General features: G+C 54.2%; 3 protein-coding genes across 4 annotated transcripts in view; 2 read left to right on the top strand and 1 right to left on the bottom strand.

Annotated features, from left to right (window-relative positions):
- The window catches only part of Osbpl2 (oxysterol binding protein like 2), a 46,926-nt gene extending 44,656 nt beyond the window's left edge, over positions 1 to 2,270 (top strand). For both annotated transcript variants that reach the window (XM_026787132.1, XM_005362751.3), the window contains one exon: positions 1,021 to 2,270. In XM_026787132.1, the coding sequence (XP_026642933.1) occupies positions 1,021 to 1,123 (103 nt within the window). In that variant the 3' untranslated portion in view covers positions 1,124 to 2,270. The remainder of the gene's footprint in view (positions 1 to 1,020) is intronic.
- Positions 2,271 to 11,336: 9,066 nt separating this feature from the next.
- Adrm1 (adhesion regulating molecule 1) lies at positions 11,337 to 15,908 on the top strand. The gene is made up of 10 exons (XM_005362750.2): positions 11,337 to 11,424; positions 11,760 to 11,973; positions 12,512 to 12,628; positions 13,807 to 13,930; positions 14,158 to 14,244; positions 14,645 to 14,726; positions 14,937 to 15,169; positions 15,248 to 15,405; positions 15,502 to 15,604; positions 15,683 to 15,908. The coding sequence occupies exons 2-10, from the start codon at positions 11,761 to 11,763 to the stop codon at positions 15,787 to 15,789; spliced, it is 1,224 nt and encodes a 407-aa protein (XP_005362807.1). The 5' UTR covers positions 11,337 to 11,424; position 11,760; the 3' UTR covers positions 15,790 to 15,908.
- A 61-nt stretch (positions 15,909 to 15,969) lies between these two features.
- Lama5 (laminin subunit alpha 5) overlaps positions 15,970 to 23,574 on the bottom strand; it is a 48,537-nt gene continuing 40,932 nt past the window's right edge. The window contains exons 54-79 of the mRNA XM_005362749.2: positions 23,379 to 23,495; positions 23,096 to 23,250; positions 22,699 to 22,840; positions 22,503 to 22,605; positions 22,168 to 22,278; positions 21,376 to 21,555; positions 21,153 to 21,301; positions 20,886 to 21,062; positions 20,645 to 20,781; positions 20,407 to 20,560; positions 20,135 to 20,268; positions 19,901 to 20,063; positions 19,690 to 19,812; positions 19,465 to 19,613; positions 19,113 to 19,389; positions 18,870 to 19,000; positions 18,614 to 18,781; positions 18,409 to 18,523; positions 18,028 to 18,173; positions 17,760 to 17,955; positions 17,482 to 17,646; positions 17,241 to 17,394; positions 17,023 to 17,156; positions 16,850 to 16,940; positions 16,638 to 16,757; positions 15,970 to 16,503 (exon numbers count right to left, since the gene is read on the bottom strand). Coding sequence (XP_005362806.1) covers positions 16,232 to 16,503; positions 16,638 to 16,757; positions 16,850 to 16,940; positions 17,023 to 17,156; positions 17,241 to 17,394; positions 17,482 to 17,646; positions 17,760 to 17,955; positions 18,028 to 18,173; positions 18,409 to 18,523; positions 18,614 to 18,781; positions 18,870 to 19,000; positions 19,113 to 19,389; positions 19,465 to 19,613; positions 19,690 to 19,812; positions 19,901 to 20,063; positions 20,135 to 20,268; positions 20,407 to 20,560; positions 20,645 to 20,781; positions 20,886 to 21,062; positions 21,153 to 21,301; positions 21,376 to 21,555; positions 22,168 to 22,278; positions 22,503 to 22,605; positions 22,699 to 22,840; positions 23,096 to 23,250; positions 23,379 to 23,495 — 3,963 coding nt within the window. The 3' untranslated portion in view covers positions 15,970 to 16,231. The remainder of the gene's footprint in view (positions 16,504 to 16,637; positions 16,758 to 16,849; positions 16,941 to 17,022; positions 17,157 to 17,240; positions 17,395 to 17,481; positions 17,647 to 17,759; positions 17,956 to 18,027; positions 18,174 to 18,408; positions 18,524 to 18,613; positions 18,782 to 18,869; positions 19,001 to 19,112; positions 19,390 to 19,464; positions 19,614 to 19,689; positions 19,813 to 19,900; positions 20,064 to 20,134; positions 20,269 to 20,406; positions 20,561 to 20,644; positions 20,782 to 20,885; positions 21,063 to 21,152; positions 21,302 to 21,375; positions 21,556 to 22,167; positions 22,279 to 22,502; positions 22,606 to 22,698; positions 22,841 to 23,095; positions 23,251 to 23,378; positions 23,496 to 23,574) is intronic.

Raw genomic sequence — 23,574 nt, 5'->3', positions numbered from 1 at the left:
CCCGGCTAGGGCTGGAGTTTTAAAAACCAGTTTTTCTTGTGTCTTTTCCTCCATAGCTTCTCTGTTGTGATGATGAAACCTAGAGCTTTATGTGTTTGCCAGACACTCTACCATTGTGCCACTATGCCGAGCCAATTACTGATTTAATACTGTGCTTTTAATGTCCATGGTTTTGGGATTTGTCTTTGTTCCAGAGGAAAACTGTTGAAAGTAATCTTCCTTCACTGGCCTTTTAAAGTATTAAAGACATAGCCCAGGTGCAGTGGCTTACATCACTAACTCTTAACATTATGGAAGCTGAGGCAGGGGGATCGTGGGTTTGAGGCCAGCCTGAGTTCCAGGCAAGTCTGAGCTACATAATAAGACACTGTCTCTAGAAATAAGTAATTAAAAATAGATAATACAAGCCAGGAGATTGTGGTACTCTCTTTTAATCCCAGTACTCAGGAGGCAGAGGCGGGTGGATCTCTGTAAGTTCCAGGCCAAACTGATCTACAGAGTGATTTCCAGGACAGCCAGGGCTACACAGAGAAATCCTATCTCAAAAAAAAAATAAAAGTAAACAAACAAAATAATCCATTATGAAAATGATATATTTTTTTTTAACATAGAAGATGATTGCTTCTACTTTTTTTCTCTATGGTTCGAGGGAGGAGAATCAGGGCTTTGCACATGGCAGGCAAATTGCTTGACCGCCGAGCTGTGAGACCAGCCCATCACTTCCTAGTGCACTGCTTCTGTTTGGGTGTGCAGCTGCAGGGGTGCAGACTGAACCTGGTGAGGGTCAGCTGGAGGGGCACCCTCTCCAGCCTCTGAACGTGGTCCTGTGGAGAGTTGAATGCTGGACGCAAACCTTAAGGTTTGTTGAGACACAGACATTGATGTGGTAGATGTGGGTGAGCACGGCCACGTGGAAGTCGGTCGGTTACTCTCGGTGACCACGTTTCTCCATGGCACACACCTGCTGTGAAAAGACTAAGAAGGACCCCGCATCTGCTGACCCTTCCTTGTGTTCTGCAGGTGGTTCTATCCAGGCAATAACCCCTACACAGGAACTCCTGACTGGCTGTACGCAGGGGATTACTTTGAGCGTAATTTCTCAGACTGCCCAGACATCTACTAAGTAAGGCCTGGGAGCCCAGGAGGAGGCCCACGAAGTTGGACTCCTTAAGTAGCACTCTGAGCTCCATGGTGGCAGAACCAGCTTCTCCAGCCACGATCGTGGAGAGGGCCTTGAACCGGAAGGAGGACTTGTGTTAGCCTCTGCCCAGCACTTCGCTATGTCGCAGCCCCTTCAAGAAGCTTCACGTGGGTCTTCACATTCACTGAGGCCTCAGAAGAACTCCCCAATCCTTTTCACACGTGACAGACGCGCACAAGGCCAGCTGAGCTGGCAGCACACTCTGTTTTAAAATGTGTAACTAAGGAGGAACCAGCAGGGCCTGTGCTCCTCTCATAGCTGTGGTGTGGGTTCTGGAAGAGTTTCAAACCCAGACCCAAAGGAGGGCATGGATCTCGAAAGTGACCTATAGGCAGGGTCCGCTTCGTTGTGGAGGACACCCACAGAATGAAGGGACAAGTTGCCAGATTCTGTATTTTCTACCAATCAGAATAAGGTAAAGATTACTTTAGAAAATATTTAAATTAAACTACTTGAATGTTCTGCTTAAGAGTAGCAAATACATTAATCACCACTGTGTACTGTCCAAAAAGTGTCCCTATGACAAGCCAGAGTGGCAGGAACACTGTGACTTGGATGAGAAACCCCCAGGGCTGCTCCCCACCTACCAGGAGGCCCTGCCTCTGGCCAGAGCACTCCTTAGCTTCACTGTCACTGTGGGCCACTCCTGTCTTTGAGGGGTCATTCCTTCACTCACCTCGCCTGTGTGTTCCCTCCTCCCTCCCCTGCAGTCTTGTGTTTGGTTTCCCCAGCATGCGTGTTCCAGTCCAGGCACGTCCCATCCGGTTGTGTGCAGTGGGAAGTCAGAAGCAGGATCTACTTAACCTGGTGTCATTAAAATTGTTTAAACACAAGTAGGTGTGCCCATCTCTGCATTCCTGTGAAGTGAGGGACTTTATGTAGAAATGTTGACACCGAGGATCACAGTGGAGCTCTTTGCATCAAAGACAGTCTGCTGTGTGCACAACCTGTGCTCTGACACACAAGCACACTTGTGTGTTCGTCACTACATCAGGCACTTCTGAATGAGAAGGTATTCATACTGTGTCCAGGCTTCCAAACCAGCTCTGTCATTAAAACACTTTAAAAGCCAACATGGATTGAAGGCTTGATTTTATAGCTTTGAAAACTGAAAATAGGTGTTTCTGTGGCAGCCAGGGGATCTCCTAGGGTTAGCATCTCTGCTCTGTCTACTGAGAGTCCTTAACAAAGCCACTGATGGCTCTGAGATGTATCTGAAGGTTGGTAACTTTCTCATCATTCCAAGAGGAAACTGTGAACAGGGCACTCTGTGTGTCTCTGAGGGGGTCCTTGGCCTTTTCAGACCATGGCTACGTACCAGCACACAGCTCATTCCCCCCAAAAGGTGGGAAGCTGAGAAGGTTGACTAATGGGTAACAAGTCAGTGAGTGGGCTTGCATCTCCGTGTTCTCTCCTGGGCTCATCACCATGCACATAGCCCCCGTACCCAGCTCCCGTGTTCGTGTACCTAAACCAGAAAGGGGAAAGGGCAGAAGAGCCGCTAGAAAAGACAGCAGTGTGCCAGGTGATCAGTCTATCATGCAGCCCCTGCCTGCATCAAGACATGAGGAAGTTGCCATTCTTAAAATGTCAGGAGCACCAACAATGCATGTCTTCATTGGCGTACTCCCCCTGGACAGCTCTTGAAAGCTTCCATCATGAGCTTTTCCGTGGAAGGTGCGTATTGGAAGATGGCCTCCTGAGCAGATGCATGTGAGCAGACTTGAGACGAGTTCGTGGGAGGTGAAGTGCAGTGATGCATGCCTCTGTCCCAGCATTTGAGTTGTAGAGGCAGGGCGGTCAGTAGTTTAAAGTCATCTTTGGCTACAAAGTGAGTGGACCAGCCCGGGGTACATGATGAGATCCTGTGTCGTGTCAGAGCTGCTGGTCGTGAGACCTCATCTCAAATGGCTCCCTTTGTTCTTACTCTAATTGAAATCAGAATTGAGTCGCATTCCCCAGTCCAAGGAGTATTACTGTGACCTGTAGAGACTGAGAGTGTTTTATGTACAGTGACTTCTTAAATGATTTAAGTTACTCTGGTGGTTTTCATAAGCCAGGTCACTAGCATCCACACCCTGTGGGGCTTGGCTGGAAGCAGCAGGCCTGGCCCTGGTGTATGTCTGTATTTTGAACCTGCCCCTCTAAAGTCCAACTCTTCAATCCCTGCTGGAGAGCAGACACAAGGAAGTCCTTTGGCGGAGGACCTGCAGAGCTCTGGGAGCATAGTGCTCCAAGCAGGAAAGATACTGCCGCCACGTATGGACACATAAACGGGCTTTCCTAAGCTCGTGTTAGAGTTCCAAGGGAACAGCTCCCGCTGGCTCCCCAAAGCTTACAAGGACCACTCATGTCTGTCAAGGGGTCAGTGTCACACTCTAGGAGAACCCTACATGTATGGAAGGATGTCACACAACCACAGTGGCCTTGGACCTTAGTCCTGGTTGAACTAGCCCTCTGGGGAGGTGATATGTCCTCTGCTTCCTAGGTCTTCATGGTTCAAGCCTAGAAAATGAGAAGAAAAGCTTGGGAGCCCCTCTCTCCCTTCTAGTGAGCCAGCCCTGCAGGCAGTTCCTGCCAGGCTCTGGAAAGTTTTCCCTCCTTTGCCATCTCCAGAGTAAAGGGTGGAGACATCTCTAAAGTTCCAACATGATCTGGACCTGGTGGTGGACCCAGAATCTCAGGCTACAAGTACAAGGTGCTTAACTAAGCTAGTCAACTTAGGATTCCGTCGAATACTAAAGAACAGGGAGCTTGACTAAAGTGTGTGAGGCCCTAGGCTCAATCTCCACTACTGAGGGAAAACAAGACAACTTCCCAGCACACCCCAAAATGTCAGGAGCACCAGAAGTGCATATCTTGGTTGGCACTGGGCTCACAGCAAGGAGAACTGCCTAACCTCAAGTTCTTGGACCTGGAGGAGTTGCAGTGAGTCCTCGATGTCTCATGTGAGCACCAGACATGGGGCCTCAGCTGGTTAAAACAGCCGACCTCTGGAGAACTGGTGTCTCCTTTTGCTCCTTGCTACCCTCTATATGTTGGTGTGAGATTCTCCCAGTGAGAACTGCACCTCAGGTCTTGGTGTGCTCTGTGGAAGTCAGCCTTCCCTAGACAGCCCTCAGAGCCAGCTACACTGTTCCGAAGACAGCAGTATCCGCCATTCATTCTGGCCTGGTCCCTGACCTCATTCCTCATCACTGTGCATGGCCCTTTACCAACACCACACGTGGAAATGCCAAGCAGGAGAACACGCTAGTAAAGTTTGTTTTTTGGTTTTTGTTTTTGGTTTTTTTTTTTTGTTGTTGTTTTTTCAAGACAGGGTTTCTTTGTGGTTTTTTGGCGCCTGTCCTGGAACTAGCTCTGTAGACCAGGCTGGTCTCGAACTCACAGAGATCCGCCTGCCTCTGCCTCCCGAGTGCTGGGATTAAAGGCGTGCGCCACCACCGCCCGGCTGTCAATGCCATTTGTATTAGCAAAACCAGTCCCTTCTGGGTTTTGTTTCTAACGATCGTGCACAGATCTATGGGTATATAAATGTTAACACTCAAGCCCGAGCCAAGATTCTTTGGAAATGGCTTGTGGTTGACATTTATTTTACATTGGGCAATTTTTCACTGTCTCGGTGCTCTGCTTTTCTGGAAAGAGCTACAGACAAGTCCTCATACCTGACTGGGGTAGGTGTAGGGCTGGCCTAGGGGATGAGCCATGGCAGTTCTGCTTAGCTGTCCTCTCCTGGGGACTAGAGGTTGCTGTTAAGCTATAAACAGCTGGGTTGGGGGTCAGCCTGGCTGCTTGGGAGGGAGCCCAGACGTTTATCTAGTGTCGTGGCTCTGTCGATAGAGGGACAGATGGTCCTCCAGAATTCATGTGCTTGAACTGCGCCAGCTGTGCAGGACAGATGGCACCAGTGCCACAGGTGCTCGCCACAGCACCTTCCTGTTAGGCTGGCACATCGTGCCTGTTACCTCCAGTCTGACCCCAGGGGATAAGCACCAGAAGGTGGAGCTGCCCGGGGCTCACATCTGCTTGGTGGGGAAGTGGTGCTCAGACCTTCCATTACAGTGGGGCCTCTTCTCAAGAGGTGTAATATGAGTTCCAACAAGTTCATACTGTTGTATGCCACCTGCTGCCAAAACTCGCCGGAAAAACCACATAGGTGTAGATGCCCCACTGCACAGGCTTCTCCAGCCCTGACCACCCAGCCTGGCTTTGTCTGCAAGATTCTGCCCTTCCTTTCGGTCTGGGTGCTTTCATCTTCAACAGTGCAGAGCTGGAGTTTGTTTCTTTCTGTTACTAAGCACTGGAGTGTCGCCTTTTGTCCGCTCACCAGCTAATAGATACTTAGGCTGTCTCAAGTTTGGGGCAATTGTGATGAAAATCAATAGATATTTATACACAGATTTTTCTGTGGACACAGAGATCAGTGTTTCCCTGGGACCTGATCAGGCTGGACTGGCTGGTCAGTGATGTCAGGAATTCCTGTCTCCACCTCCCCAGCTCGAGGACCACAAGCACATGCTGTGCCTGGCTGTGCTGTGTGGGTGCTGGAGCCTTGTGAAGTACTTTAACCACTGAGATATCTACCTAGGCCCTCCGTTTTTGTTTTGTTTGTTTTTGTTGTTGTTATTGTTGTTTTTTTTGTTTGTTGTTCTTTTGAGGTCAAGTCTCATGTAGCTTGAAACCACTACTCTCAGTTTCCTGGGTGCTGGATTCCACTCACCTAGCCTGTAGATCAGCTGGCATTTCTCTTAGATAAATGCATAAGAAATGCATGTGGTAGGAGTACACTTCCTTAAAAAAAAAAAAACAAAACAAACCATTGGGCTGGAGAAATGGCTCAGAGGTTAAGAGCACTGGCTGCTCTTCCAGAGGTCCTGAGTTCAATTCGTTCAATTCCCAGCAACCACATGATGGCTCACAACCATCTGTAATGAGATCTGGTGCCCTCTTCTGGCCTGCAGACATACCTACAAACAGAACACTGTATACATAATAAATAAATCTTTAAAAAAAAACAAAACAAAACACTGTCACCTCCTCAGAAGTGAACCACAGATGACGAAACAGGAAGTGCCCAGCACTGCCATAGAGCATTGGATCTGCAGACTAGAACAAGGAAGCTCCTTGTACTTGGTGGACACAGAGCAGCAGGACTCTTAGCACTGCTAGGGCACGAGCAGGCAGGTGGCAGGGACTTAGAAAACAAAACCTTTTATCCCAGCACTTAGGAGGTGGAGGCAGGCAGATCTCTGAGTTCAAGGCCACCCTTGTCTACTGGTGAGTTCCAGGACAGCCAGGGCTTTATGGGCCCTGGCTCAAAAAAAGGAAGACTAGCCAGGTGATGGTGGCACACGCCTTTAATCCCAGCACATGGGAGGCAGAGGTAGGCTGATCTCTTGAGTTTGTGGCCAGCCTGCTCTACAAATAAAGTTCCCAAACAGCCAGAGCTGTTACACAAAGAAACCCTGTCTTCAAAAACCAGAGGCAAGGGACAAAAAGGCATGACACACACAAAAAAACCAACTGATAAAATTTGCCATTACAAGGCAAAACAGATCTTCAAATTTCCTGCTTCATGGGAAAGTCTGCTGGATACTATGGACCTGTAGGCTGAAGATGGATGCCCCAACACTACAAAAGAACTTTGGGTGACGGTCCAGGCAGCAAGATGTCTCTGTCAATTCTAGAGTTTTGGAAGTTGCTTACAATATACTTCCTGTTTACTTAGGTAATATTATATCCTTTTGGATATAATTAAACACAGTTTTAGTTTTCCTTAATTGTAATAAAAGATAAATCATATATAAAACTTTAGACTCACAAAATAAAATGATAAAATATTTTCTTTAATTTTGTCAAATACAAATAGACTAAATATTGTAACTAATTCTTGCTTGATACCTGTTTTATTATATGTAATTTTACTATGTTAAAGTTAAAACCCTACTTTTTCTTTAGACAGAAAGGAGGAGATGATGTGAGATACCCTTCTGTATATGTGTTGCTTTTATTGGTTAATGAATAATGCGGCTTATGCCTATGGCAGGGTAGAATATAGCCAGGCTGGAAGAGATATAGAGAGTAAGCAGAGTCAGAGAGACACCATGGAGCTGCTGAAGGAGCCAGATGCCATGTAGCAGCTCAACAAGCAAGAAGTAATAAACCATGAGCCTTGTGGTAAGATGTGAAATAATAGAAATGGGTTAATTTAAGATATAAGAGCTAGCCAGAAATATGCTTGAGCCATTGGCCAAACAGTATTGTAATTAAGATAGTTTCTGTGTGATTATTCGGATCTGGGTGTCTCCGTTTACATGCTGGTGTGCTCTAACTGTACCCATGTGACAGCATTACAAGGCAGGACCTGTGAGAGGTGAGGAGGCTATGAGGGTGCTTCCCTTATTCACTGGACTGAGCCCTTATGAAAAGCGGCGTCCTTCCATATTCCCTTAGCGTGTCCTGGCATCTTCCACTCTGTAAGAACACGTGTGTCCCCGCTGAGACACCCAACTGCTCTGCCCTGTCCTCAGCTTTCTGCTGGGAACAGAAGTGTTCATTTGGAGGTGCACAGTGTCACCTGCTGCTGAGTGAACCCTGTGTACACTGCTGACTTCTAGGACCATGAGTGGCGGGGAACAGACCCGCCTCTGGAAGGTGCAGCCTGGGAGGTAGGGGTGTAGGGGGCAGGGCAGTGTGAACTATCTGTACTTTCTGCTCAGTTCTCTTATGAACCTAAAATTATTCTGAAGAATTAAGTCTATTAATAAAACAAATGAAAAAAAGTCACACCTGCCAAAGTCAGCTCCCCAGGGCGATGCCATTCTGCACTAGTACTAAAGACCCTTGCTTGGTACTGCCTGTTCTCGAAGGTGAGCTTTCGTCTATACTTCTTTGTAAATAAGGACGTGGACATCCCTTCAGGTACCTTTGCCCTCTGGAAAAACTCTTCCCTCCCAGGTCAAGTGCCTCGGCATCCCGGTGCCACTTTGTTGTGTTCAGGGCTGTCTGTGAGTCTGCATTCTCTCTCGCCATTAAAGGCTCATAGGGTTTCTGGGTTGTTTTGTTGTTTCTGTTTAAAAATGCTGGGGATCACTCAGCCCCTGGGTCACATCCCCCGTTTGGGGCTTGTTCTTTTCCCACAGGACTGCTAGAATTGACAGAAGACGACATAGAAACCATCCACAGTGCAGTCCACATAGGTCGGGGCCAGGGTGGCCACTGCAGCCTGCCCAGCGTTTCTCCCAGTCTCCTCTTGAACTTTTACATGGGTTCTAGTACAGTCTCGCACGTCCCAGGGGCCATATTTGTGAGTTGCAGTGCAGGGACCCAGCATCTTTGCGGGCTGCCTGCAGCTGCCTTCTCAGTGCCCTCAAGTGGAGTCTCCACCATAGCTGGTGCGTGGAAAGCATGGCAGACGCCATTCCAAGTGTGTGTGTCTGTGTGTGTGCAGAGCCACACTTCCTGAGCCACCCCAAGGCTCCTGGTGTGTGTGTGTGTCTGTGTGTCTGTGTGCAGAACCACACTCCTCCTGAGCCATCCCAAAGCTCCTGGATCCCAATACCCTCCGCATTCTTGACCTGGAGGAAGCCCAAATCTGGTTTTGAAATGCCAGTTCCTCGTGACTACCGGTGGCAGCTTTGACATATGGCTTTGAACAAGGTGACATTTACTTGCTGCCACTTCCTGGAAGGCAGGTTAGATTGTCTTCTAGTTCTCTTTTCCTGTCACACGGCCCGTGTAGTGTCAGCAAGCCTGTGTTTGCCTCATTCCACCATTCTGGTCTCTGGAAACACAGATTCTTAGAAATGAAGAGGTCTGTCTCAAGGAGTATGGTAGCACAGCACAGCACACCACACACACACACACACACATACACACACACACACGAGCTGTCAGCTCCAGGTAAGTTTTGTTTATGTGGGCTTTAAAGAGCACTGGCTGCTCTTCCAGGGGTCCAGTAAGGTTCCCAGCACCCACATAGTGGCACACAACTGTTAGCAACTCCAGTTCTTGAGAATCCTAGATACCCTCTTCTGGGCTTCACTTGGCATGTGAGTGGTTTATACATACATGCAGGCAAAAACACTCATACACAAAATTGAGTTGGCCATGTGACTCCGTGGCGAAGCCCTGCTAGGTGTGCATGAGCCCTGGCAGCAGACAAAACTCACCCTTCAATTTATGAACATAACATCTTAATGAAATGACAGTTATATTTTCTAAGCTGCCCCTCCAAGTCAATTAAACCTTTTAATTAAAAACGATTTTAAAAAAAATATGTGTTGGGGGCTGGAGAGATGGCTCAGAGGTTAAGAGCGTTGCCTGCTCTTCCAAAGGTCCTGAGTTCAATTCCCAGCAACCACATGGTGGCTCACAACCATCTGTAATGGAGTCTGGTGCCCTCTTCTGGCCTGCAAGCGGACACACAAACAATACTGTATACATAATAAATAAATAAATATTTAAAAAAAATATGTGTTGGCCGGGCGATGGTGGTGCACGCCTTTAATCCCAGCACTCGGGAGGCAGAGACAGGCGGATCTCTGTGAGTTCGAGACCAGCCTGGTCTACAGAGCTAGTTCCAGGACAGGCTCCAAAGCCACAGAGAAACCCTGTCTCGAAAAAAAAAAAAAAGTTTTTTTTCTGGATGCATGTCTGTAAAATGTGTGTACCTGGCGCCCACAGAGACCAGAAGAGGGCATCGGAGCCCATGGAACTGGAGTCACAGACAGCTGTGAGCTGCCATGTAGGTACTAGAAATGGGACCCTGGAAGAGCAGCCAGGGCTTTAAACCACAGAACCATTTCTCCAGCCCCAATTAAATCTTTTAAGCTGGTCTTGAACGCTTTGCAGTTTTCCTGCCTCAGCCTTTTGAGGGCTGGCATGAACGACCACACCTGGCTAAATTGAAGGATTTTTTTCTTTTAGTAAAAGATGGAAACTGGGCCAGTGAGATGAGTCAGCGGGTAAAACTGTTTACTAGCGAGCCTGACAACCCAAGTTTGCTCACAGGAACCCCAGTGGAGAGAGAACCAAACACTGGAAGTTGTGCTTAGAGCGCCACAGGGACTGAGTCCAACAAAAACATGACAGATGCAAAGGTGTAGAACTTAGCGCATCAGAATGCCAGAAAGGAATTAAAATGAGACAGGTCTCCCTCTAGCTCCGGCTGGCCTGGAACACGTCTGTTTCCGCATCAGCATCGGACGAGTATTGTTAAGGGAAAAAAGCACTTTTGCCCGTTTTTCAGAAAAAGCTAAGGACCCCACGTGTTTCACACACCCGCAGATGGTAAACTGTGAAGCAGGCTTGGGAAGCCAGGGATTCAGCACTGCTCATCCCTAGAGAGGGATGGCGGACGGGCCTGGGGCCACCCGGTGGGAACTACTACTCACGCCCTCAAAACTGTCAGAGATGCAGCAAAGTGGTGCGTGAGAGGAAAAACGTGAGGACCTTCGCCCTCACGGAAGGCAGCTGCACCCACCTGGCTAGCTCCGTGCAGCCCCTAGACCCTCGGTGGTTCGTGAGCTCGCTCTTGCAGACGTGCAACCCCCACGCTACCTTCCCGCCGCCCTCTGCCCCGGGCAGCCTCCTGTACTTTGCTGTGAGGCATGTCAAATTAGCACAAAGTGACACGAAGTTGACACTCTGCAGCTCCCGCGTCAGACTACCTCCTACCTTTTCAACCACGTGACTTATGTCTCAGGCCCTGACACCTCGCTCACCGAATAATGCAGGTCAGACAGGCTGTCTTCCTGCGGGTGTGCAGAGCGGACTCCAGCCAGAACCGAGAGGGTGACCGCCGGCGGACACCGGTCCCGGGTGCACGTCAGCCAGCTCAGCCCGACGGGCAAGTCTGTGGACCGCCCGGGCCTCGACCCTGCAGCGCCGCCCCGCGGGGACCTCTGTGAGTCGGCTGAGGCCGGACCGTCGTTCCCGGCGCCGCCGCCAGGGGCCGCCGCCGCTCCGCTATGACACAGCAACAATAGAGGCCGCTCTGGCCCGCGCTTCCGCCGGAACAGGCCGCCGGCGCGGAGGCGGGCCGGACGCGATGGACGGCCGTGAGAGCCAATCGGGATTAGGCCAGGGTCCGCCGCGCGGCTGACGGAACTCAATCGGCGGCGGGGCGGGCCGAGCGCGGGCTTCCGGCGAGGCCCGGCAGGCGCCGAGAAGGAAGAGCGATCCCGGACGGCGCCCCTAAGGCCGAGTGTGAGCACAGCCAGGTAGGGGCCCAGCGGCGGCGTGGTGGGAGCGCGCGCGTCCGGACTCGGCCGGGCGGCGGGAGGACGGGACGCGGCAGCAGCGCGGGGCCGAGGCAGCCTGGGCCGGCCGCCGGTGCCCCAGACGCCTGGGCCGGACGCGGCGAGGTCTCCGCGCGGGCGGGCAGTGACGTCGCGGGAGCGGGGAGCCCGCGGGGCTGCGCTCGGTCCCGCGCACACCCCCTGGCCTGGTTCGGCCTGGCGCGCTCCGACTCCCGGGGAGCGGCGGGGCTGGCCAGCGTTTGGGTGGGACATTGCGCACGCGACGCCGCACGACGGGCCTCGCTCTGCTTTTTCAGGATGACGACTTCAGGCGCTCTGTTCCCAAGCCTGGTGCCCGGCTCTCGGGGATCCTCCACCAAGTATCTGGTGGAGTTCCGGGCAGGAAAAATGTCATTAAAAGGAACTACGGTCACCCCAGATAAACGGAAAGGGCTCGTGTACATCCAGCAGACGGACGACTCCCTCATTCACTTCTGTTGGAAAGACAGGACCTCTGGGACCGTGGAGGATGTGAGTCCTCCGGGCAAGCGCTACGAGCGTGGGGACCACTGACCTCACCTGCCGGAGATCGGTGTCGGGGTTGTTTGGTCCCAAGGTTGGCAGGCTGCTCCCGTCACTCTGTGAAGCCATGCACCCCGAGGTGACCATGGTTCTTAAGATTTTAACAGAGACAGCTTGCTGACAGGGTGACAGAGTCAGCTGGTGACATCGTCCTCAGCTTTGGGGAGGATTGTACAGATCTGACCTTCACCACAGCTTCGGGTAGTTTGAGCTCCTGGAGGAGGCCCCTTTCCTAAGACTCTTTGTCTCTCAGACTACATTGTTCTTTGTTACACTCGACTGCCCTTCTGCTTCTTGAAGCACAGTTCCAGAAAGTCACGATTCAAAGTCATAAGCTCCTCAGAGAACAGCTCTTTTACCCCATCACTCTGGGCCCTCTTCCGCCCGTCCTCACTGGGGTCCTGTTAGGCTTGGGCCCAGCAGGTTTCTGGGGGACGTAGACCGTGCCTGGTGTGTGTGTGGCTGACTGTCCTCCTTCTCTCCCCAGGACTTGATCATCTTTCCCGATGACTGTGAGTTCAAGCGGGTGCCTCAGTGCCCCAGCGGGAGGGTCTACGTGCTCAAGTTTAAGGCGGGGTCCAAGAGGCTCTTCTTTTGGATGCAGGTATGCAGGAGAATGGGTCCCTCTGCATTGTCTTGTGGTACATCTGAGACCTGGGGGGCCTGGTGGACCTGAGTTCCTGTCAGTGTGAGTGGCTCCTGGTTCAGCACCAGAGCCCTTCCCGTGGTGTCACCTACAGGCACACAACTTCAGGTTCTCGTTTGGGTCCTCCATTGCTCCCTGGCCATGGATCCTAGCTCCTAGAGGTGATACTTCCCTTTGAGCTCTCCCAGGCTGTGTATTTGGAGACCTTTTGGTGTCATGGCTCCCATTCATCCCTGTCCATAGTGTCCCCCAAACAGGAACTCCCCACATTCTGCCCTATTGGAGGCCATTGGCGTCTGTTTCTTTTTCTTTTTTTGGTTTTTCGAGACAGGGTTTCTCTTGTGGCTTTGGAACCTGTCCTGGAACTCGCTCTGTAGACCAGGCTGGTCTCGAACTCACAGAGATCCACCTGCCTCTGCCTCCCGAGTGCTGGGATTAAAGGCGTGCGCCACCATCGCCCGGCTGGCGTCTGTTTCTTATGCTCTTAATGTGGTGTTGCAGTGGCATGGGACGTGGGCACAGTCTAGAGTCAGAAGCAGGAACTGGGGTGTGTTCAGGGGACAGTCAGGTGTGTGTGGACAGTCACCGCCACTGTCATCCTGCCCTAAAGGGACAGCAGCTGTCCGTGAAGTGCCTGGGTGCTGGTCACCCGAGCATACTTAGAGCAGTCGGGGTGCGGCTGTGTCCAGGGCTATGCTCACTGTGGAGCATCTTACCACGGTTCTGAGCCTTGGTAAGGACCCCCATCACAGTTAACTTTTCCTGTTTCACCCTTGTATGCCGCTCGCCCCTTTGCCACAAGTGCAGGGCCACACAGTACTCTATCCCAGAGTTTTGGAGCCAGCTGTCCCTCAGGCAGTGTTGATGGGGCTGGTGTGTCGTGTCTGAAGCTCAGGAAGAAGCCATACCCTGAAGGCACTCCGGGCTTCTCTTTGTTGTTGATTGGCTTTGGAGCCGTACTTGCTGCCCTTACTGTCTCTGGGCTGGGTTCTGTCTCTGATACTGTGACATTTGCAGGTAACTGTGTGGGCTGGATCAGGATGGCTGGCCATGTGGGTGCTGGGAAGCCAACAGGCATGCGCCAGCTCCATGTGCAGGCTGCTCAGCTTGGGCCCTTTGCTTATCCTTTCTGGCAGGAGCCCAAGACTGACCAAGATGAAGAGCATTGTCGGAAAGTCAATGAGTGTCTGAACAACCCCCCCATGCCTGGAGCACTGGGTGCAAGTGGGAGTGGTGGCCACGAGCTCTCGGCACTGGGCGGTAATTATCACCTGGACCTGTGTGGGGCAGCGTTTGTCAGTGAGCTGGGAACTGCCCTGCTTAATTAAGTTTTGGTTCTTTCTCTACTCCATCTTTACTGGGCAGAATTCACCTGGTCCCTGCTGCCTTTTTTAGAGGCAATCCCTGAGCGGCTCTGGGGTGGGGCCAAGGCCAGGCATCCCGGCCGTGGCCACTGCAGGCCCATGTCTGATTCTTGTGTTCTCCAGGTGAGGGTGGCCTGCAGAGCCTGTTGGGGAACATGAGTCATAGCCAGCTCATGCAGCTCATTGGACCAGCCGGCCTCGGAGGACTGGGTAACGTTAGCCACTGTCCCTGGCTCTCTCATAGGCCCTTGCTGGCAGCAGACACAGGGTTTCCTGCATCTCCTGTCTGTCCATGTGTTCCTGTTTTGGAAAGTGCTTATCTGCTGGATACGAGCTGGGTGGGCAGAGAGGGACCTTGTCTAATACCCATGTGTATAGTTCTCTGGGGCAGAGCCAAGGATGATCACTTTAGGGTGCAGCAGGTGTCTGGAGTGGAAGTAACCTGGCTCTGTAGGATAACTTAGGATTTAGACTAGGGTGGTCACTTTAGCCTCCTGTGTCTTCCTTATTAATAACAACCCTTCCTGCTCATCCCTTGGCTTTGGTATTGGGATGTGTGGCTTCTTGGGTTGGCTGGCGGTGTTTAGCAGACATTTCTTTGCTTCTTTAGGTGGGCTTGGAGCCCTCACTGGACCAGGCCTGGCCAGCTTGCTGGGGAGCAGCGGGCCTCCGGCAAGCAGCTCTTCGTCCAGGTGAGCCCCAAGCCCCCAGTGCCTGACATGGGTACTGGGCACCACCACCAGCCATTGCATTTTCTTTTCTGGAGACATCACTTTAGGAGGTAGGGTTGGGGGTCCCCATTACACCGGAGCTTGTTACTGGGGAAGTGGTCCTTCAGACCTGTGGAGTAGCCCCGAAACATAGTGGGCCTAGCTGTTCCAGCCCTTGCTCGCTTTCCCCAGCTCCCGGAGCCAGTCGGCAGCCGTCACCCCATCCTCCACCACCTCTTCCACTCGCGCCACCCCAGCCCCTTCTGCCCCAGCAGCTGCCTCGACGACCAGCCCAAGCCCCGCACCCAGCTCAGGTAATGGAACCAGCACAGCAGCTAGCCCGACCCAGCCCATCCAGCTGAGCGACCTCCAGAGCATTCTGGCCACCATGAATGTGCCCGCAGGGCCAGGAGGCGGCCAGCAAGGTAGGAGCTGCAGGTGCTCGTGGGGTGGGGTGCCGGGCTGGCATCGGGCCACTGATGGCCACGTTGCTTGTGTCCTAGTGGATCTGGCCAGTGTGCTGACTCCAGAGATCATGGCTCCCATCCTCGCTAACGCAGACGTTCAGGAGCGCCTGCTGCCCTACCTGCCCTCTGGGGAGTCTCTGCCTCAGACTGCAGATGAGATCCAGAACACATTGACCTCGCCCCAGTTCCAGCAGGTATGTATGCCCGTGCCACTCTCTGTACACATAACTCTTACATGGTGGGCCTGGTGCCTTAGGCACCCAGCTCTGCATGCGTACTCTGTATTGCAGGCCCTGGGTATGTTCAGTGCAGCCTTGGCCTCAGGACAGCTCGGCCCCCTCATGTGCCAGTTTGGCCTTCCCGCAGAGGCTGTGGAGGCGGCCAACAAAGGAGGTAAGTGCAGACCCCAGTCTCGGGTGTATGGCGCCGGGGCCGTCTGCTTGGGTAGTAGCCCTGCTGTGGCCGTTTCAGATGTGGAAGCGTTTGCCAAAGCCATGCAGAATAACGCCAAATCGGAGCCGAAGGAGGGTGACACGAAAGACAAGAAAGACGAGGAGGAGGATATGAGTCTGGATTAAATTATTCCCTGTCCTTCCCCAGGTTGGAATTCATAGTGTGTGATTCTGTAGTGGCAATTGTGATTCGTTGTGCCCTCTCTGCCTGCCCGCCTCACTAATAAAGTCCTTTCTTGTACCTGCCACCTCTGGTCTTGGCTCTGTTACACCCCTCTGAGAACTGTGCTAATGAGGGGAGGGTGGTGTGGGCAGCTGCCACCCTGGGTTCTGTACCCCCTCCTTCAGGCCTGTGCATGACCCCACCATTGCTGTTTGAATCAACACTCAAGTGAGAGACAAATCGCTTTTAATTTCAAAGGGGCCAATGACTTTACATATCTCAGTACTACAAGTTGTTGAGCAGGGGAAAGAAGTATAAATATAAATTTGTCTGTTCTGCAGTGTCTTCTCATCTAAAAAGACTTGTTACTCATGGTCAAGGCAAACACGGAGTGTCTGGGAACCTTCAGCGTTGAAGCAGGGGGAGGGTACTGAGGCTGGCCTGCCGAAGCCCACTGGACCCCACTTGCCTCTGGGTCAGGGCTTTTCCCCGCCCTGTGGGCTTGGCAAGTATTGCAGAATGAGCTGGATCTGGGGCTGGGGTTCCAGAGGGGCAGCCATTTGCCCCCACTGCCCCCTGGATCTGTGCAGTAGCCAAAGTGACAGGGTCCCCGTTGACCACCAGGTTCCTCATGCATCCTCGATAGGCAGGGGGCTCTGGCTGAGCAGCTGCGGCCTCTGAAAGTATAGGGGGCCTGAGAAGGCTGACCAAAGGCCTCAGGGCCTTGGTCCCTGCATTAGCCCATCAGCCTGGTCTCTGTCGTCCCATTGGAGAGTGAGATCCCAGTCCCTACAGGGCAGTCCATACTTACTGGGCAGGCCCCCGAGGTGCAGAAGTCCTGGAGTGTTAGCCAGGGTCGCTGGCAGAGGGCCTGTGGTGTGGTTGCTGTGCGTGTCTACCTCCAGGTGGAGCGCGTTCCTGCTCTGGATCACTGTGGAGCAGATTTGTGTCCCCTAGGCCAGCCAACCTGTGGTCACTTCCACAACCCTCCCTGCTCTGCAGAAGAGGAAAAGGGCCCCTCACCTGCCACTCGGTGCCACTGTCCATCACAAAGCTTGGGGTAGGACACCCACGTGGAGAACTCTCCTGCCCCATCACTGGCCCGCAGCAGGACCTGGGGTGAAAGGAGGTTAGGTTCTGTCTACCGAGGGCACAGTGGTGGAGGAGGAAATCCCTCAGCACACAGCCCTGCTCACCTGTTCTGTCAACACCTGCAGCTGCACATAGGGCGTAGCCTGGGCCTGGCCCAGGTGGAAGATGAGGCCAGCAGCTGCGAAGGGCCGTATCTCTAACTCCAGGCTCACAGAGGACAGCTTGGCCTTGGAGAGCTCTGTGGGGAGGGGCCATGATGGGAGAGGTCCAGGCCCTAGCTTAGAGCCCCTACACCCCACAGGACCTCCCTTGCCTCACACACCTAAGATGACAATTCCTTCACTGCCTGGGAAGAACAGGCCATCTTGCAGGGGGCCTGAGACACAGGGTACGACCCCCACCATTTGCGTTGGAGCCCTCAGGGGCCGCTTATCCAGCTGCAGATTCTTCACACAGCCACTGAAGCCTATGGACACCTGCAGGAATGGCCAACTGATGTCAGGCTGCAGCTGTCAGGACGGCCGTCCAGGCTAAGGCTAGGGATGGGGCAGTGTGGTTCTCACAGGGAGCCTGGAGCTGTAACTGCTGGCAGGGAGACCTCCAACAAAGAGGGTGTGGGGCTGTGGGCCCTCTGCCCTATGGACCCGATGGCGGGGTGCCTTCTGGCTCCGGGTCTGGCTGCCATCCACCACAAGCTGGATCTGCTGTGTTCCCCAGCGCACAGACACCTGGGTGGAGGAAGTACCTGGTTAGCTGTATCCCAGGACTCTGGGGAGAAGGCAGCTTTCAGAGGGCATTCCCCGTGCCTTACCACCCACACCTTTTCTCCTTAACCTCTCACCCTGTGCCACTGGCCAGCCTGTGAGTGCTTGTGGCTCTGGACCTGGAGCCGGGGCCCAGGGCCTTCCGTCTGTGCGACGAAGTGTCCGTGGCTCAGAAAGAGTACCAGTGAAGGACCATGGCTTGACTGGGGGATGGCAGAGAGCAAGAGGCCCTGGGAAGTAGCATGCGGGCGGACAAGCATCGAGAGGTGGAGCCTGGAAGCCAAGCATGGCGTCAGCCTTGCCAGCACCTCCAATCCCACCCAAGCCTGGCCTGACCAGCCTTACCTATTCCTGCGAGATGGGGAGACACCCACAAACTGCAGGTAACTGGGCAAGGGCCCCCCAAACTGGTATGAATCCTGAATAGTCCCGGGGAGCCAGGGTGGTGTACAGGCAAGGTCCTGGCTGGGTTGGCGGCTGCGGCGGGAGACCTAGGGCACAGAGCATACCACAGCGCAGGGGCCGGTGTTTGTTTTGTTTTTTTTGAGACAGGGTGTCTCAGTAGCTATGGAACCAGTCCTAGAACTCACTCTGTAGACCAGGCTCGCCTGGAACTCACAGAGATCCACCTGCTTCTGCCTCCCAAATGCTGGGATTAAAGGCGTGCGCCATCACCCCCTGTAGCCAACCTCCCAGCTCCCCTAGCCCTGACCACACACTACTCACCTTCTGAGCCGTGGTCCTTGAGGTCCGGACAAGTTGGGCTGGTGTGCAGCCTATGCTCACGTTGACACTGCCCATGTTCTGCTGTAGGTCAAACACACGCTGTGGCCCCCGAAGTCTGTGGGGGGGGGGGCAGGTGGGTATATGTCAGTAACTGGCATGGGGGGGTCAGCTGGGACAGACCTCATCCTGACACCAACCAGCTCACCGTTGCACAAACACATTGCTGATGCAGCCACTGAAGTTGTGGGAGGTACCAGACTTAGGCAGGCCTCCCAGGAGAAGCCGTGGTTCCTCAGGCTGCGGTTGGAGCGTGGCAGGTGTTCCCTTGTAGGGTTCTATCGTTTGTAGCTGGTCGTCCACAAACAGATTGACCCTGAGAAGAAGGCAGTGTTCCCATCCTGGCACATTCTTCTTGAAGGGCCAGCCTCACCCAGACCCTCCTTGCCCGAAGCAGGGCTTACTGTGTGCTATTGGTATAGAAGGCCACATAGTGGGGGGCACCATCGGCGAAGACCCCTTGAGTTTTCACCGCTGTTTCCATAAACTGGAGCGTCAAATGGCCCTCATCCAGGGATACCTGGTATGACCCATCCTAGGGACAGAGGCAAGGTCAAGTTGGCTAGGCCAGGAGTCCAGACTCATTCCTTCCAACCCCCACAGGCCCAGACCATGGCTGTGGTACAAGCAAGTTGCCGTCAGCTCACCGGGGAGACACGATGGTAGAGCAGGCTGTTCTCCTGCGTGCCACGGAAGCCGAAGCCAGAGTAGATGTTGCCAGTGATGGGCACCACATCAGGAAGTGCCAGGGCCAGGTAGCCGTGGCCATGGAAAGTCATGGCACGGCCCACTAGCAAGTCAGCGGTGCAACCGAAGCTGATACCCGTGGTGTTCAACCGTTTGAGGTCCACATACTTGCCCAGGGCCTTGATGCCTTTGATGCAGCCGCGGACAGACCCTCCCGAGGGGAAAAGCTTCCGGAGGCTGCAGGGCAGTCAGATCTTGAGTGGCCGCCCTGCTGGCATTGAGACCCTCACATACCCCAGGGCCCATGCTCACCTTGGGGGCAGCTGCTCAGGTGGCACCCCCCCCAGGTAGTAGGCGTCCGCCATCTCCAGCGTGTTGTCCTGCTCCACACTGAACACGGTGGCCCTCTCCACACGCACCAGTACACGCTTGCGGCTGCCAGCCAGCAGGAACACCTGGATCTGCAGGGAAGGGGCAGCAGGCTTCAGGAAAGCCAAGCCCCTGCTGGTCCTCCTAGCCCCAGGCCCCTTGCCTTACCGCCTTGCTGGGTGCTGTCAGGGGTTGTGGGGGCTGCAGTGGGGTGGCGCTCTCCAGGCCCGAGCCAAAGTCATAAAGGAGCACCAGGGTGCCGTCCTGCACTGCCAGGCACAGGAACTGACTCTGCAGGAACAGGGCAGAGCAGGGTCAGCTCAGGTGCACTGGGCAGAGCCAGCATGAGGGAGAAGGTGGGGCACAGGGTCAGCCTTGCCTCTTGCTTGAGGAAAAAGATGATCCCATTGTAGGACACGAGCCGCATCTCCTGGTCAAAGCGCTTTGTGTGGCTGGACTGCTTTTCAAAGCTGATGCGGGCGAAGCCGCTGCCATCCAGGTAGGAGCCGTCCGTGAGCCACGGGTCACCAGTGGCCTTGGAGCTGCACATAAGAGGCTTCGGGTCAGTGGGGGGGGGGGAGTGAGTGGAGACAGGGTGCTGGGTCTTCCCTACCGGGCACAAGGCTTATCCACTGCAGTGTCCAGCTTGAAGGTCTGCTCAAAATTGTAGAGACTGACCACCTCCTCGTTCAACGTGTCCATCTCAATACAGCCCAGGTAGCCAGGGAGTCGGAGGGGTTCAGGGGGCTGTGGGTAAAGGTGCACGCTTAGGGTACCAGTCAACACTCAGACTGCCTGCCGGAGGATGGGTTTTCTCCCACCAGCTCAAGACAGACAGGACTGCCAGCACACTCTAGGACTACCCAGAGGCTGAGCCAGGCTCACCGTGAAGTTGCTGGGGTATCCTCCCACATAGAAGACAAAGTCATCAGGCCGTAGGCTCAGCAGCCCCTCCAATCCTGGGGCCACCGTGTCCCCCTTGATCTCCTGAACCATGTGGCTCTCCACCGTGACAGACATGTGGCCAAACTGGAGGGTCCTAGGAGCAGAGGTGAGGGTGAGAAACAGACAGGGAACTCTGAACCACCACAAGTGTCTAACCCTCTCTTCAAGGCATCTGTACCTGTCAATGCTGATGGCGGCAAACTGCTCCCCAATGTTCTCATCGATGCTCAGAGTTGTAGGGCCGGCCTTACCTAGCCTGTACACCCAGTGCACCTTCTGATTGCGCAGAGACACACCCATGTAGTCCCCAGTGGCCTGCGGTGGCAGCCAGAAGACGCAGTTAGGATGGGGACCAAGCACCACCCGCTTCTAACTTCCAGTCCACTATGGCCCATCCTCCCTCCGGCTTGGGCTGGTACCTGGCGGCTGCCCATATACAGAACAAAGCGGTCCCCAGTGTTCTCGCCTGGCGCAGGCGCAGGCACCGGGCTCTGGAGATAGAACTTGAGGGCAGTGTAGGCAGCAAGGTCGGCGAGGTCACGTGGGGCACGCAGCTGCACCCCTGAACGCCCATTGAACTTCATAGACACCTTGACCTGGAGCGCACGCAGCAGGTGAGAGTTTACTATCCAGCCTCCCCCCGGGTCCCATTGTTCCTACATCCAGGCCCAAGGCCAGAAGCCCACCTTGTTGGCAGCACCCCGGGCTTGGGCGATAAGCTTGCGCACACGGCCGATGTTGGCAGACAAGGCCAGGCTGGCATTATGCACGCCACGGTTCTCCAGACGGCTCAGTTTGGCCAACAGCTGTGGCAGTGTCTTCTCCAGGGTGGACACTGCAGGAAAGATGGGCTGAGAGCCTTGTCTCCCACAGCCTGGCCCCCTGGGAGGACAAGGGCCGCCGGCTCACCTGAACTACTTGCATCACGTTCCACCTGGCCCAGGTCCTGGCCTCGCAGGCCCCCCAGCTGGCTCTGCCATCGCTCCACGTTCTTCTGCATGTTCTGAAGCTGGGACTGCACATGGGTGGCTATGTCCAGGGCTTCGGTAGCCACAGCCTTGGCATGAGCAATCTTCTGGCTGGTCTCACCTGCAGCAGATGGAGGTCGTGCCCAGCAAGGGCTAGCTTCGTGTTTCTGACCCCACCTAGGATGGCCACCCTAAATGCTTACCCCATGGGTAGTGTAAGCTCTATACCTGCATCTCAATACATTCAGAATTTACCCAGACACCTCTTGGTCTTGCCGCCCTCCCAACCAGGGACCACTATCAATTCCCAAGTCTTGTCCAGGTTTTGAGGTTTGTGCCTGGGACATTTTGGTGGCCGTGGGGAAAGCCTAGACAACTAAGCTGGACCATGCTGTTGTCAGTTCTGAGCCCTCAACCCCACTCTGACCTCTATAGTCACTGATCAACTGGTCTTTTCTAGGAATGGCCTTCTTCTGAGCCGACAGGACACGCTCCTGCATCCTTCGGCACCCTAGCCACTGCTACTCGTCCCGTGCCATCACCACTGTCCAGCACTCTGATGACCTGCCTGGGGCTGCTGTGTTGGTAACCTGTGCCTCACATCAGAGGCACAACCCCAGATACCTTAGCACAGGCGCCTCCTCAGACGCACTGACCACAGCAGTGACCACTGGCGTGAATGCGTCCACTCTCACAAAGGAGCAATGGGCAAGAGCAGAGATAAGCCACATACCCGTGTCCATGGCCAGCATGGCTTGTGCGTCCCGGATCTGGGCTGCCAGCTGGTCCTTCCTGGCCCGGACATCATGCAGCTGGATCCCTGCAGCTTGCAGGCGGCCCTGAGCTGTGGAGGAGAAGGCAGCCTCAGTGACATAGAGTCCCACCCAGAGATGGACAGAGAACAAAGACAGAGGCCTTGAACTTCAGCCTTCTCTGGCTGCGGTCCCTTGGCATACCACTAAGACAGGTAGACATTATCATCATCTCTGCCCCCTGGAGTAGAACCACCCAAAAGCTACATGGCCGTATCCCAGAGGTCAGTGTACCTCCAAGGATCCAAGAACTCACCGACACCCAGCCTCTCCCGGTGCCCAAGGATGGTCTCCTCCAACAGGCTGCTGTTGGCTAGGAGCTGTCTGGCTCGGGCTGCTAGGCCCCGCTGGACCACAGTCTGCAGAAGATCAGGAGCTATTTATACAGGGCTGTTCCCACCACTGGGGCTGAGAAGCAGGGCTCCTGTGAGCCACGGGTGCTCAGGGCTCACCTCCCACGTGCGGCTGGCCTGCTGCAGAGCCTGGCCTGCGGCGCCCTCGGCAGCCTCAACAGCCTGCAGGATGCTGCTATAGGCATTGGAGGCCTCCACAGCCCTCTGAATGAAGCGGTCCTGGTTGATACCCTGGATGATGCTGTGGGGGAGGAGGATCACGGTCTATGAGGACGGGGGTGCTGGAGATCACAGCCTGGCTGGCCACATCTCGGGGGTCTGTTCTAACCCCTTTAGACCTGCTCCTTTCTGACAAAATTTGGGCCCCAAACTTTCTATGAGGTTACAGAAAGCCTGGATCCTTCTGGAATAATGGTCTCCCTCCAGGAGCCCTCCCAGGCCGGTCAATTGCACCCACGGGTGGGCACCCAGACTGCACCCTGGGGGTGCCACACACCCAGACAGGTTGATCGCCAGCTGATTCAGCTTCTGAGCGTGGGCCTCAGCAGCCTCCACCAAGTCCACCTTGCTGCTGGCCGGGGAGAAGGCCTGCATCTTCTTCAGTAAAGGTGTCCAGGCTCCGTCCAGACTGGCCGCCAGGTGCTCTAGGTCCTGAGGTGGGGGATGGGCTTGATCACCCTCCTAATTTGGGGATCCCAGGACCAGATGGAGCTCTGCATGCAACCGAAAAGCTGCGAGGGAACTGGCCAGGAATGAGTGGATGGTGGGGCTGTACTTACCACCTTAGCCTGGTCCATGCCCTGGAGAAGCTCAGAAACACGGCCTAAGATGAGGCTGGCAGCCTGAAGAGTGGCCTTTAGGGTGGCATTGTCCTGGGACAGCTCTTGTTTCCATTGCTTGGGACAAGATTTTAGGAGAGTGGGAATAAATGATGTAATGGGGCCCTAAGCATCATGGGGGAGGGAAGGGCAGGGG

The sequence above is a fragment of the Microtus ochrogaster genome, linkage group LG8 (genome assembly GCF_000317375.1).
Source record: "Microtus ochrogaster isolate Prairie Vole_2 linkage group LG8, MicOch1.0, whole genome shotgun sequence".
NCBI lineage: Eukaryota > Metazoa > Chordata > Mammalia > Rodentia > Cricetidae > Microtus > Microtus ochrogaster.
This window is presented reverse-complemented; position numbering and strand designations above follow the sequence as displayed.